The 15,512-nt window shown below is 34.6% G+C and overlaps 1 protein-coding gene across 2 annotated transcripts in view; it reads right to left on the bottom strand.

Annotated features, from left to right (window-relative positions):
- Positions 1-1,940: 1,940 nt before the first annotated feature.
- Positions 1,941-15,512, bottom strand: part of LOC117340326 — a 28,944-nt gene continuing 15,372 nt past the window's right edge. For both annotated transcript variants that reach the window (XM_033902091.1, XM_033902092.1), the window contains 7 exons: positions 13,023-13,642; positions 11,161-11,240; positions 9,624-9,748; positions 8,359-8,418; positions 6,877-7,019; positions 6,086-6,167; positions 1,941-5,112 (listed from right to left, as the gene is read on the bottom strand). In XM_033902091.1, the coding sequence (XP_033757982.1) occupies positions 4,948-5,112; positions 6,086-6,167; positions 6,877-7,019; positions 8,359-8,418; positions 9,624-9,748; positions 11,161-11,240; positions 13,023-13,642 (1,275 nt within the window). In that variant the 3' untranslated portion in view covers positions 1,941-4,947. The remainder of the gene's footprint in view (positions 5,113-6,085; positions 6,168-6,876; positions 7,020-8,358; positions 8,419-9,623; positions 9,749-11,160; positions 11,241-13,022; positions 13,643-15,512) is intronic.

Below are 15,512 nucleotides of genomic sequence, written 5' to 3'. Positions count from 1 at the left end.
TTGTTTAATTGTACCTTAGGGTCTGTTGAAATTAAAATAAATTAAATTATCCAGTAAATGGTGAAAAAACATGATTATATAATACAAACATATGCTGTTTTTTTTTTTTTTTTTTAGCTCACCTGGTCCAAAGGACCGGTGAGCTTATGCTATGTTGCGGGGTCCGACGTCAGTCAACATTACCTTTAAATCTCTAGCTAATTAATTGTCCTAAATGGATTTTGCTGAAATTACTTCTGGAACGAATGGATTTTGCTGAAATTACTTCTGGAACGAATGGATTTTGCTGAAATTACTTCTGGAACAGTATTGGACAAAGGAGAACAAACATTGAACGTCTCACACAACTAATTATTTCACTATATGTTATTACCAATAACTCAATCCCCTCAATCGCTCATTTGAAGTTCAAATATTGTGAAATTCATATCAAATTAAAGATTGAAGATTTCTCTACCAGATACCAGAAAAATGGTGTTATTGGATAGGTTTAATAGCATATAAGAGCTCACCAGTACTTGGAAGACAGTAACCCCGATATTTACAGTGGATAGGGGAACCCCCACATGGGGAATTCCCGCCTTTTTACACCTGGAATCCTACATCTTTCTATCAATACCAGGAGTCTATTTTTTATGTTTAAAATCTCAAGACTCTACTCTTTATTCTCGTATATAGAAAGTACCCATTGCGTGTGTTATTTACTCAGGAAATAGCTACAAACCCAAGAAACACATTTTCCTCAAAGACTTGGTTCAGGTGAAACACAAGCTGATTACAATTGACTGAATTAGTTGTGTGAGACCTTAATTAGAAATGGAGGGTTATGCTCCCCTGGGGCTGGAGGAGCGGGGCCCAATAGGGGAAATAGAGGTAAATCCTTTAAATCCCTACTAGTCCTGAATGGACTTTGATAACATTTGGTCTGGAGCATTATTTGGCAAAGGAGATCTAATGTTGTATAAACGAAGGATGTAGAAATTATGGGGGAGGAGAAAAGGGAAATTTCACCTGTATTGTGAACTGTTAGATTAGAGGCAGTTCAAAGGGTAGAAAATATTTGAAATATAACTGAAATTAAGAGTATTTTGCCATAAACATAGATTCTGTTTGTAATAGTCCAATACACATAGTTAAGTTTTGACTTTGACAGAAGTGCATTTAAAAGGTGATTACCATATATACGTAGCTAATCACTTGATTAGTTAAACTTTCATTTATCCTTTACTTAAATATGTTAAAGTATTTCCCCTGAACAGAAAGAGACTTAAAGTGCTCTAAATTTTTGGTAAAAAATAAATTTGTTAATTTAGTTTTACCAGATATTATTTTATATGGATTTTGTAACTGGTGTTAAACTGTTTTTAGCTATAATCCCCTTTTTAACTACTGGGCTCTGTTGCTTGCCAAATCACTGAAAGACCACAAGTCAACAAATCAGTTTGAACAGATTTTGATTTAAAGGATTGCAAGAGCTTTGACAGCTAGTAGACATCATACTGCTTAAAAGTGATTTACAGATCACACAACTTTGTGAAGAATTCACAATTGTTTTAAATAATGAAATAAACATCTGATAAATGTTGTAATATAAATTGAAACTATTTCTAAGTTAGAATTTGTACTTGTCTCAGATTGTTCTCACAAATAAGTGATTTGTAGCTAAAAGTACACATTTTGTTTTATTATATCTTCTGTGATCATGATGACCAGCCATCCTGGAAAAGTCCTTTCCCTAACAAGTACACAACATTGATAATTATCATGCATACTTATAAACAATGCATTATAAAAAGGAAGTCTTTCAAATCACAAAATGCTCTTGATTATTCTCTGGAGAAAATTTCTACCTCCCCACCAAACACCTACCAAAGGCTAACCGTTAGGGTTGTACTACTTCTAAAACATTGAAAATATGAAAATTAAACACACAAAAGATGTATCAGTTCTAATTTGACAGTGTTTTATTGAATACAATAAAAATATGCAGACGTTATATTTAACATTATAAACAATCTACACAACATACATAATGCTAAAATATGAGATGTCACGTACCTGTTAAATCACTGGTATAAAGATAAGCCAATCAGGATAGCACCTGTTATAAACTATAATATTGACATTAACACACATACAGAAAACTGTCAAATGTTGACTAGAATTTTCAAATTTCTGTTAAATAATTTTCAGGTCTAAAAAAAATAAATTGCCAAAAATTTTGAAAATTGAAAAAGCAGGTCAGAGTGAGGTGTTTTCTATTCTAGTCTTAACTACCGGGAGGTGTTAGAATAAAGAAACTTCCATGAATCCGTAAGTTTTCAATAGTAACCATACCCCACATCGAGATAATCTACAATGTAAACAACTTGCGGTCGAGCTCAGTCTCAGAACTTGAAGACTTCTACTTAACAGAAAAAGCAAACTTTGTTGCTTATATATCATCATTAATATATTTCTTACAAAATCTAAATAATGTGACTATGAACAAAATTATAAATTGAATGTAAATATATTTTTTTTCCTCATAAAAGTTCTTATCAAAACTCCTTATAAGATGTGTTTCCTAAGGCCAAGGTTAACGAGAAGTCTCTGTGTTAAAGTTCCTCTACTTTCCCAGGGAAGAGCTAGGTAGTTGGCTTTATCATTAGCCGGGTGCCAGTCTTCATTGGGTATGATCGAGTGACGTAATTTCTGTAAAATAATTAGCACATAACTATAATGGGACCATCGCTGTCACGTGACATATTTATTTTGTAAGTATGAAGTAATCATGTACCTATAATAGCTCGTCTGATCAAACGGAAATTGATTTAAACACAATTTTATCACATAAAAGTTGTTTTTTTGTTATTTTTTTTTCCGAATAAGACATTCTTAAAATCTGAAATTCCGCCATCTTAAGCATACCTGTATATATGTATCCTTTATTTCGTCATTTTAAACTTCTGAATTGTACTAACATGCCTGTGTTGGGCTAGTTGCTTAGACTAGAGCTATGGTGCCTATAATGGTGGGGCCCGAAAATGAGTCACATAGTTTCAGATTTAATAAACCAATGAAAAACAATGATGTCCATGGTTATGTGACACTGGGATTCAAAATTTGAAGTCATACTGGATAGGACAGAAACTTGCTACTGTATTCCTTATCAATCCTATGGCGGAATGCCAGTGCCATCATCAATTGTATTGCAACATGGTAAATGTTGAGGAATATTATGGATGCAAGAATATATGTTAGTGAATTGTCCTTATGGGTATTCATATTTTTTGTCTATCATTTAAACCCTCCGACTCCCTAAACAATACAAATGTATATTACACTCATTGTATATTTATCTTATAAACGGAATGTACAACAAGAGGCTCATAGGCCATATTGGTCACCTGAGTTTTAAAATATTTCAGTTAATTTGAACATTTTGGTTCCGCCCATCAACCCCTGGCGGTCAGTCAGGGCCAATATGTGCTTACCATCAAAATATCATCCAATTCTGATAATATTAACCAAGTTAGAATTACAGTGTAATTCCAAAAGAAACCAAACAAATGATAGTCAATTTTTAAATGTGATTTCCCTTTATAAACTATAGTAAATCCCCTTCTGCAGAGGCAAACGTGGGACCCATGGGTCGTGAAATTCACAATTGGGTACAGCACCTAAAGACCCTTCCATGTATGAAGACTATTTGATTCTACCTTATTTGGGTTCTGAGAAGAATTTGTTTTGAATATTCAGTTTATCTGCCCTTTTTTGCCCTACTCCTCAGTTCCCTGTGGGGGGGGGGACCAAATATGTCACAATTTTGGGTGACCTACGGCCATGTAAGGTTTCTGCTATATTTCATTAAAATTGGTTCAATGGTTTCCGAGTCAAAAATAAATATTGTTTACGGACGAACAACGGAGGATAGACGTTGCAGGACAGATGACGTCGAACAAAAAGCGACAAGAATAGGTCACTTGAGACTTTGAATTTAAAAATTATAATACATTGTACATCCTCAAAATCAAACAAAGCTACGCCAAGTAACATATTTGCCTGTTTCTTATATATCGTTATCAATAGCAGAATCATTAGACCATCAAAACATTATATCTACCAACAATTGAATGTCAATGAAACCACACTCATACAATGTATTTATGTCATCACATCACTACTTTATCACCGTTTTAAATCACAATCTTGTTCATATGCTTTAGATTACATTAACATAGTACTAATATAATGATATTATGATAAACGTGTTATGAGCAGTGAGATACTACTTATACTGATTTCAGTAATTGATGTGCTTCAATGTATTAAGTATCATTATAAAATTGTGTCCTTCACACTTTCTGATTGGCTAAAAGAGTGTCACATGATTCCCAATAAAAAGTTGTATTGAGTGGCCATGCAAGAAAAGCTGGTAAAATGATGGTTTACTGGATGTTTCCACAAAAAAATTAACTATGAATCATTTCCCCTTAGTATTGTTCAACAGTGTATAAAATCTTGCAGGTTTTGAAACATGACAAACAATAACTTTGATTTGTAAAATGTTGAATCATCTTAAGGATTATTGCACTAAACGATGCAATGTTTTATTTTTTCATTACATATGTTTAAAAGTTATATGGATTCTTTACAAATGCTTCACAAATCAGTTTCTACCACTATAAGTGTTACATGCATTCAAATCGTTTTTAATACAACTAAAAAAATTATAATAAACTATAATTTTGGTCTTTTGATTTCCGTCAATATACAAAATACAAAAATGTATGATTTTATTAACCTGAAAAACTAACCTCTGACTTCATCCTCAGTTAATACTTTTTCAGGTTAATAAAACTACCTAACAACCTTGTCAAAAGGCTATAATTGTATATTATGCAATATAGTATTTGAACATTCACACCAGCCTGATTCACTATTATACCATACACTATAAAGCATCTATGAGAAAATCAACTGTTCTCTATTGTCCATTTTTGGAACATCCATCACTCTTAATATCTCGCTGGCCTCCACCTCACAAATGTCATCAATCTTTGGCCACACATAAATCTTTCTTGAAACTTTCTTGAGGAATTTGACCATGATTTTTTCCGCATCCAAAACCTGAAATTAAAAAGTCAATGCCATTAACATAATACAGAGAAGAAAATTACATTTGACTTTCTTAATTCATCTTTTTCATATCACAATAAATACCAACATTATATGTAATACATATACAACACCTAAACATATAATACCATCAAGCTGTCATCCCATGCTGATAATATCAACCAAGTTGAGTGATCGTCAAAAATATGACCTCCCAATGTAAACTACAGTAAAGTTTACCCATACTCAGAGGCAAATGTGAGACCCCAGGGTTATTTAATTCACAATTTTGGTACGACACCTTTAAATCCTTCTTTCTAACCTATTTGGGTTTTGAGAAGAAGTTCTTTGAAATTTCATTTAATTTGACACTTGTTTGCCCCCAATTTTGTGTAACCTTTGGTCATTGAAGCTTCCTGCAAACTTTCATTGAATTTGGCTCAGCTTTGGAGAAGTCGAAAACGTAAATTGTTTATGATGCACGATGCCCGAAAAAAGCCAATTGCAACAAGTGACCTAAAAAGTCTTGTACCATATATGTAATATCAAACCTTGATGTCAAACTCAATTAAAGGATTTATCATAATAAGTTACGTCAAACTCAATTAAAGTTTTTATTATAATAAGTTATGTCAAATTCAATTAAAGGTTTTATTATAAGTTATGTCAAATTCAAAGGTTTTATCATAAGTTATGTCAAACTCAATTAAAGGTTTTATCATAAGTTATGTCAAACTCAATTAAAGGTTTTATCATAAGTTATGTCAAACTCAATTAAAGTTTTTTATCATAAGTTATGTCAAACTCAATTAAAGGTTTTATCATAAGTTATGTCAAACTCAATTAAAGGTTTTATCATAAGTTATGTCAAACTCAATTAAAGGTTTTATCATAAGTTATGTCAAACTCAATTAAAGGTTTTATTATAAGTTTATCAAACTCAATTAAAGGTTTTATTGTAAGGGTTTTTGCCAAAACCACTTACCTGTCCCAAAAACGTCTCTGATGACTTCTTTCTCCCCCTTAAAACTGGGAATCTCACTTCCACAAAGTCATGGAGCTTTAATCTGAAAATGAATATAATTACCTGAATGATTCATGATTGGCTAAAACAATCTGTACTTTTCATACTAAATTATTCCATTTTTTTCAGCAATGACCTCTGCAACAGTACTGCTAATATGCAGCAGAAAGTTTTTGTGTCTATAGAGCTCTACAGAACTTAATTTGAAGTGTTTCAATGATAATTGGATTTTGCATTAGTTACCATATCCAATGTATTTTAATGTATTTTCACTGGTAAACTAATTTCATTGAGGATTTCATGAGGTGATAATACAAAAAATAAAAACGTTTTTAATGTAGTCACTAATAATAACATGTGACTCTAAAATCCAACATTGGATCATATATTATTCTGAGAAATGTTTGGCCACAAAAATGTATAAGATGTAATTTCAGTCAACAGCTTTATGGTTCCACAGTGAGCGACCTTGACCTTCTGACACTCTTTAACGATCACTGATAGCACAAAAAAATGTGACATTGGCTTCTGACCTAGTAGCCTTGACCTCTATACCATGACCTCAACATTTGGTTAATTGTCTCCTTGGTTCCTTCTGAAAAAAAATCTTTGATTAGTCATGTCAAGACAAAATATTAATAAACAGAAACATACAGAAGGAAACCTTGACTTTTGACCTAATGACCTTAACCAGGTGCCCTTGCTCAAATTTTTTTTGTACCCAAAGTAGTATTGGTAAACTCAAAACTTACTTTGCTTCAGACTCCTGAACAATTTCAGATGAAGGTTCTGCAGGAAGTTGTGTATAAGCTGGAAATTGAGCAGTAAATTTATCCGGAATGGAGGGAAGGATTCTTTGAAGAACCTGTCTCTCTTTTGTTTCCTCTTGTTTATGCTAAAACATAAAAAGACTTCAGTAGAAATGAACCAGAATCTTCCCATTTTGTTAACCAGTCTCTTTGTAATGGGCTTGTCCTCCTACCGTCTTATTTATAAATGGTTTTCAAAGGATAAATTCTGAAGACTAGAAAATCCTGGTTATATGTCACCTCTGGTCTCAGTAATTGGAACTAGTTTTTAAACCAAACTCATATTCAAGATAATCAATTGTTTGCATCATTCAAAAAATGTTTTCTATGATCATCATAGCTTACTTAATATTTACTTAATTTTTACTTAAACAGACTGGAAGTCACATGTTAACATCTCAACCCTGAATTCACATCCTACCATCTTAACCCTGAAGTCAGATCCTGATGTCTTAACCCTGAATTCACATCCTATCATCTTAAACCTGAATTCAGATCCAATCATCTTAACCCTGAATTCAGATCCTATTATCTTAAACCTGAATTCACATCCTGTCATCTTAACCATGAATTCACATCTTAACCCTGAATTCAGATCCTGGTGTCTTAAACCTGAATTCAGATCCTGGTGTCTTAACCCTGAATTCACATCCTATCATCTTAACCCTGAATTCAGATCCTGGTGTCTTAACCCTGAATTCACATCCTATCATCTTAAACCTGAATTCACATCCTGTCATCTTAACCCTGAATTCACATCCTATCATCTTAACCCTGAATTCACATCCTATCATCTTAACCCTGAATTCACATCTTAACCCTGAATTCACATCCTATCATCTTAACCCTGAATTCACATCCTATCATCTTAACCCTGAATTCACATCTTAACCCTGAATTCACATCCTATCATCTTAACCCTGAATTCACATCCTATTATCTTAACCCTGAATTCACATCCTATCATCTTAACCCTGAATTCACATCTTAACCCTGAATTCACATCCTATCATCTTAACCCTGAATTCAGATCCTATTATCTTACCCCTGAATCTAGATCTTATTATCTTAACCCTGAGCTCAGATCTTAACCCTGAATTCACATCCTATCATCTTAACCCTGAATTCACATCTTAACCCTGAATTCACATCCTATCATCTTAACCCTGAATTCACATCCTATCATCTTAACCCTGAATTCACATCCTATCATCTTAACCCTGAATTCACATCTTAACCCTGAATTCACATCCTATCACCTTAACCCTGAATTCAGATCCTATTATCTTACCCCTGAATCTAGATCTTATTATCTTAACCCTGAGCTCAGATCTTAACTCTGAATTCAGATCCTATCATCTTAAACCTGAATTCAGATCATATCATTTTACCCCTGAGTTCAGATATTTATCATTTTTACCTTACCTGACCATATATGCTGATGTCACCAACCATTTTCAGTGGCCAGGACAAGAAACTGTTTTTCTGAAGAAAAGAAATGATAAAAAATCAGACAAAATTGGTTCCCATCCAGCCCAGGATGCTTCAGACCAAATCCTTTCATTCCAACAAAAGGATTTTAAAGAATTTGCCAGACTAGCCCCAATGAGGCCCTGAATTTTTTTTCAGTTTCAGTTTCTCATATATAGTGACCTTAATATCGTGATTTGAATCATATTGCCACCTACCTTGTGATACACAGCTCTATAACAGTTGTCTGGCCAAGATTTGTCTCAATAAAGAAATTCAATAAGTTACGATGACAAACACCGAGCATTTTCTTTCTTTATAAAATGGTAAAATGTACTTCCTATCCCTAAAATATTTCTGAATTTTACCTTAAATGGATAAGATCTCGGTGCTGACCAATGTAAAATGTACTTCCTATCCCTAAAATATTTCTGAATTTTACCTTAAATGGATCAGATCTTGGTGCTGACCAATGTAAAATGTACTTCCTATCACTAAAATATTTCTGAATTTTACCTTAAATGGATAAGATCTCGGTGCTGACCAATGTGAAGCATTAATAATATGTTTTTAGTAACAGTTCTAGAAACACATAATCTTTGATATTTTCAAGGTTTTTTATTATTAATTACATCATTTGACCAAAACAATGTACTAAAAGAAATGCATGCACACCTTCACATTGGCCAATCTGAAGTATAACACTGCTGTTACTGGATGTCATATTAAGGTTATAATAACAGGGCCCAGTAGTTCCAAAGGTGACTAGCTTAATCACTTGATTAAATGAAATCTTCATTTCTCTTTTACTTTAAAATCTGTGGAAGTATATTCCTTAAACTAGCCATGTATGAAGAAATAGAAATGTTATAGTTTCATAAAATGTCGTCAAGTTGGTTTTTCTAGAAATAATTTAATCAGGATTTTGAAATTGTTGTTTAACCCTTGGCCCAGAAAGGTCTATCTTAACCAAACTGAGCTAATAGAGATATTGGTTTAGTTTCTTGTTCACAGTAAACTTTGACCTTGACCTTGGTATAGTAAAACCTGAACATATGCCAAAAAGAAATAAAGTTGCAAGTGCCCTGACAAAGATAATGACCTTGACCTTGGAACCATGACAGACAAATTAATCTGCCTCATCTTCGAATCAAGTTAAAATGAAGTCATTAGACTCAGAGGCCTAAACATAAAGCTCTCACTGTGAGCCACATACTTACCCCTACATTCTCCCAACTCTGTTTGGCATTATTTGATAATGGCAAAACGTGCAGTGTAGAATTCCTTTTTTTAGTTTGAATCTTAACTGAAACCCACTCGTCTGCTTTCTCATTATCACATATGTCTAAAATAAAAGACAAAAGATGTCAGGATAAGAAATGGATAATTCGTATGACAGTAGTTAATTTCTGTTTCATTTTACCTTGTGTCTTTTCTTGATTTCCTTTGAAATACTTGATATTATCAGTAAATTATAAAAGAGAGCCCTGCAATGTGTCTATTGATAAAGCAGGTCATCATATTGTCTAAGATTATAATGGCTTATATGTTATCCATTCTCAAACAGGCATTTTCGACCATACAAAAGCATAAATCAAACTTCGAAATAGCAAGCAAATACGTACTTCATGGAAACAGATAGTATGTTATTTGTTGTTTATTTGTGAAGAAATTATTCGCATAGATCACACTTTGAAAAAGCAAACAAATACTTCATGGAAGGAGATAGTGTATTAATTGTTGTTTCTTTGTGAAGTTTCTTTTTGGTTTGTTTTTGCTTAACCTATTATTTACAGCAAGGGTCAATAAAGGACGTGCCAGGTTTTGAAGGTGGAGGAAAGCCGGAGTACCCGGAGAAAAACCACCAGTATACATTCAGTACCTGGCAACTACCCCACGCAGGTTTCAAACTCGCAACCCAGTGGTTGAGGGCTAGTGTTAAAGTGTCCGGACACCTTAACCACTCGGCCACCACGGTTTATTTGTGAAGAAATAATTTGGTCCAATCCTGAACTCGATGGGATACAAAAAAAAGCAATTTTGGATTCCCCTGAGAGTTCTGAATGATTTGGTTCTCGACAAGATTGGCTACCACTATAGTAAAAGTGGCTGTGAAAGGCTGAGCATGATGGCCACAGTCGGAAGTACTCCATTACTATTTTTTCTACTGGTTTGACATTAACTGTAAATAAACCCTAGACTTGTTTTCAAAATTGGTCCCTCTTTTTTGTCCGGAGGGACATTTTGACCCACTCACCTGAAACATCATGAGGCTCTGAGGATTACCTAAGCTTGAAGACATCCTCCTTTAATTGCAAGACAAAATATCAAACAATTCCACTGTGATATAATTTACAAAAGCTACAGCTAGGGGCTATAACAATGGTTTAAGCACAGCATGTTGGGAGAAAACATTGTTTCAGCACAGCATGTTGGCAAGAAAGCATTGTTTCAGCACAGCATGTTGGCAAGAAAGCATTGTTTCAGCACAGCAAGTTGGCAAGAAAGCATTGTTTCAGCACAGCATGTTGGCAAGAAAGCATTGTTTCAGCACAGCATGTTGGCAGGAAAGCATTGTTTCAGCACAGCATGTTGGCAAGAAAGCATTGTTTCAGCACAGCATGTTGGCAGGAAAGCATTGTTTCAGCACAGCATGTTGGCAAGAAAACATTGTTTCAGCAAAAGCAGATATTTCTATCATTAATTGTGTTTTTCCAACTTTAAACAGGAATTATGTTCGTCCTTATAACTACTTACACTCATCAGTACATGGATATGCCATAACTATGGCTTTTGCAATTGCAAATCCCTGATAATCCAAAAGGCAAATCATGTCCCTGTAAAATAAACAGCAGTCTTCATATCATTTCTCTCATAGGTAAAACAGATCCACAGAATAATTACTCCATAGACTAATTATCAAAATAATTTTATTGAATTCCAGATCATTTTTAACGGGAAGGTGTCTAACAACTCAATGCAGAATAAAGATATCAGTCCAGGTGAACCAAAGATTCTATAAATCACTCCAGACATATTACACAATGTGCTAAATGCTTTTATTGAAATTGCTTTTTTTATTGCAAAAAGTAATTCAAAATTCTTTTATAATGGAAAGGCTTTACTTTAAAAACTGTAAACTCCAAAGAAATTCTGTTAAAAAACATTATGCACTTGAAGAAAGAGAAATCAAAAAGGATATGTTGTAAACAAACCACCAAAACTTAAAATGCTGCATTTTGAATCATTTTGAATATAAATTTTACATTAAACATTTACCGTAAATATTCGGGTATAGTGCGCACTCGCGTATAGTGCGCAGGTACGTTTTTGAGGTTCATTTTCAAAAAAAAATTTTTTTTTTTTCAATATTCAACTGAGCGGTAGAAATCTAGATGAATTCTAAAGCATGAGATGATAGGAATTTGTAACTTATGAAAGCTTATTTACCACATTTAATTGGAATCACCGGTCAGATTTGACACATTAGATTGACAGGTTGTTTACATTATACCGCGACAGGCCTAGTCAGCTTGCAAATTGTAGCGGTGCCATCTACGGTGTTGTACAAACAAAATAATTAATCCTACCCTCAATTACCTTGTGATTTTCACGCAGGTATGATCTCTTACAAGTGTTGTCTGTCCACGAACATACAAAGCTAATTAAGCTCAATTATAACAAGATTGACTAGTAAGCTGACTGCTACGTAATGTAACACAGGCCGCCATTTTGTATACAGTACGGAAACAAGTCTGCTGTCGTCGTGCTGGTCACAACTTTTATGTCAATGAATTAACATATGTAATGGATAAATCTACAGTGCAGACAATAAATAAGAGTACCCTGGTAGTTTTCACAGTCAGATCGTATTTTATATGGCCAGTTGGTCAGTGACTGCCGCATGAGATCAAGGCATTAGTGTTACCCTTGCCTAATTGCGCATGCGTGCTGTTACAGCTTCCGTAAATAAACAAGTTGAACGTTATCAGTTTCTGGCAGCACTCTGGATTAATAAGATTATTAATTTAGAAGTATGAAATAACTAAGTACTGCTATATCATTTCAAGTTTTGTTTGATGTTAATTGAGATGTTATACATCGTTTTGGACCTGAATACGGGAACATGCTCTAGTGAGATCGTATGTGTACGGAACGTGTGGCTCACGATCGCGATCGACTTAGATAAATCCACGTAATTGCTGATAAATACACAATTTCAAGGAATTAAACATCAAAATAACTATTCATTTCTTTGATTATTTGTTAACTATTACTTTCTAAATGCTTTATATATATATATATAAGTATTAAATCAATCCTGCTGTGAAAGGAAACGATCACAAATCTCAGTCAAATCACATTCATTCTGACTGGGAAAAGGCTTGTACTTGCGTATAGTGCGCAGTGGTCTTTTTCACTTGTCAATTTTTAAAAAAAAGTGCGCACTATACGCGAATATTTACGGTAGATGTAATCAAGTACTTAGCCAAATTCTGAAAGTCTAAACAGAAAGTGTTTGCTATAATGTTAGCTTACATTATATTCATTCTATCATTAATGACTAATGTTTTTGACCAGAGAAGTATTAGTAAACTCCAAACTTTGAGCTTACATACCCTGCTATCAACTCTTGAGCAGCTTCTGATGAAGGTTCAGTAGGAAGTTGTGGTGTGCTAGCTGGAGAATGAACAGGTGAAAGTTGAGGTGTGTCATCTGGAGGTCCGACAGTAGACTGTTGAGATGTGCTGGCTGGGGGTTGAACAGTTAAAAGTTGAGGTGTGTCGTCTGGAGGTCCGACAGTGGACTGTTGAGATGTGCTGGCTGGAAAATGAACAGGTGAAAGTTGAGGTGTGTCATCTGGAGGTCCGACAGTAGACTGTTGAGATGTGCTGGCTGGAGGTCCGACAATGGACTGATGAGATGTGCTGGCTGGAGAATGAACAGGTGAAAGTTGAGGTGTGTCGTCTGGAGGTCCGACAGTAGACTGTTGAGATATGCTGGCTGGAGGTCCGACAGTGGACTGTTGAGATGTGCTGGCTGGGGGTTGAACAGTTAAAAGTTGAGGTGTGTCGCCTGGAGGTCCGACAGTGGACTGTTGAGATGTGCTCGATGGAAGTTGAACAGTTGGAAGTTGAGGTGCGCTAGCAGGAGATTGAACTGGTTGGCCACACAGGGAGGAAGTTTTTGTTTTTTGTTTACGAAGGATCTGTTTCTGTTTCTGGTCCTCTTTTACACACTAAAACATTAAGAAAAAAAAGCATAAGTAGAAATGAACCAGAACCTTCCAATTTTGTTAACCAGTCTCTTTGTAAGGGGCTTGTCCTCCTACCGTCTTATTTATAATCCTACTGTTTTATTTATACATGGTTCTCAAAGGATAAATTCTGAAGACTAGAAAATCCTGGTTATATATCACCTCTGGTCTCAGTAATCGGAACTAGTTTTTATACCAAACTCATATTCAAGATAATCAGTTGTTTGCATCATTCGTAAAATGTTTTCTATGATCATCATAGCTTACTTAATTTTTAGTTAATCATACTGGAAGTCACATGTTAACATCTCAACCCTGAATTCACATCCTACCATCTTAACCCTGAATTCAGATCCTGGTGTCTTAACCCTGAATTCACATCCTATTATCTTAACCCTGAATTCACATCCTATCATCTTAACCCTGAATTCAGATCCTGGTGTCTTAACCCTGAATTCACATCCTATCATCTTAACGCTGAATTCACATCCTATCATCTTAACCCTGAATTCAGATTCTATTATCTTAACCCTGAATTCAGATACTGGTGTCTTAACCCTGAATTCACATCCTATCATCTTAACCCTGAATCACATCCTATCATCTTAACCCTGAATTCACATCCTATTATCTTAACCCTGAATTCACAACCTATCATCTTAACCCTGAATTCAGATCCTGGTGTCTTAACCCTGAATTCAGATCTTATTATCTTAACCCTGAATTCACATCCTATCATCTTAACCCTGAATTCAGATCCTGGTGTCTTAACCCTGAATTCAGATCTTATTATCTTAACCCTGAATTCACATCCTATCATCTTAACCCTGAATTCAGATCCTTGTGTCTTAACCCTGAATTCAGATCCTGGTGTCTTAACCCTGAATTCAGATCTTATTATCTTAACCCTGAATTCACATCCTATCATCTTAACCCTGAATTCAGATCCTGGTGTCTTAACCCTGAATTCAGATCTTATTATCTTAACCCTGAATTCACATCCTATCATCTTAACCCTGAATTCAGATCCTGGTGTCTTAACCCTGAATTCAGATCTTATTATCTTAACCCTGAATTCACATCCTATCATCTTAACCCTGAATTCAGATCCTGGTGTCTTAACCCTGAATTCAGATCCTGGTGTCTTAACCCTGAATTCAGATCTTATTATCTTAACCCTGAATTCACATCCTATCATCTTAACCCTGAATTCAGATCCTGGTGTCTTAACCCTGAATTCAGATCCTATTATCTTTACCCTGAATTCACATCCTATCATCTTAACCCTGAATTCAGATCCTGGTGTCTTAACCCTGAATTCAGATCCTATTATCTTAACCCTGAATACAGATCCTATCATCTTAACGTTGAATTCACGTCCTATCATCTTAACCCTGAATTCAGATTCTATTATCTTAACCCTGAATTCAGATACTGGTGTCTTAACCCTGAATTCACATCCTATCATCTTAACCCTGAATTCACATCCTATCATCTTAACCCTGAATTCACATCCTATTATCTTAACCCTGAATTCACATCTTAACCCTGAATTCACATCTTAACCCTGAATTCACATCCTAACATCTTAACCCTGAATTCACATCCTATTATCTTAACCCTGAATTCAGATCCTATTATCTTAACCCTGAATTCACATCCTATCATCTTAACCCTGAATTCACATCCTATCATCTTAACCCTGAATTCACATCCTATCATCTTAACCCTGAATACACATCCTATCATCTTACCCTGAATTCACATCCTATTATCTTAACCCTGAATTCACATCTCAACCCTGAATTCACATCCTAACATCTTAACCCTGAATTCACATCCTATCATCTTA

The sequence above is a fragment of the Pecten maximus genome, chromosome 13, assembly GCF_902652985.1.
Source record: "Pecten maximus chromosome 13, xPecMax1.1, whole genome shotgun sequence".
NCBI classification, from domain to species: domain Eukaryota; kingdom Metazoa; phylum Mollusca; class Bivalvia; order Pectinida; family Pectinidae; genus Pecten; species Pecten maximus.
Note: the sequence above shows the minus strand (reverse complement) of the source record. Positions and strands in the feature narration are given on the sequence as shown.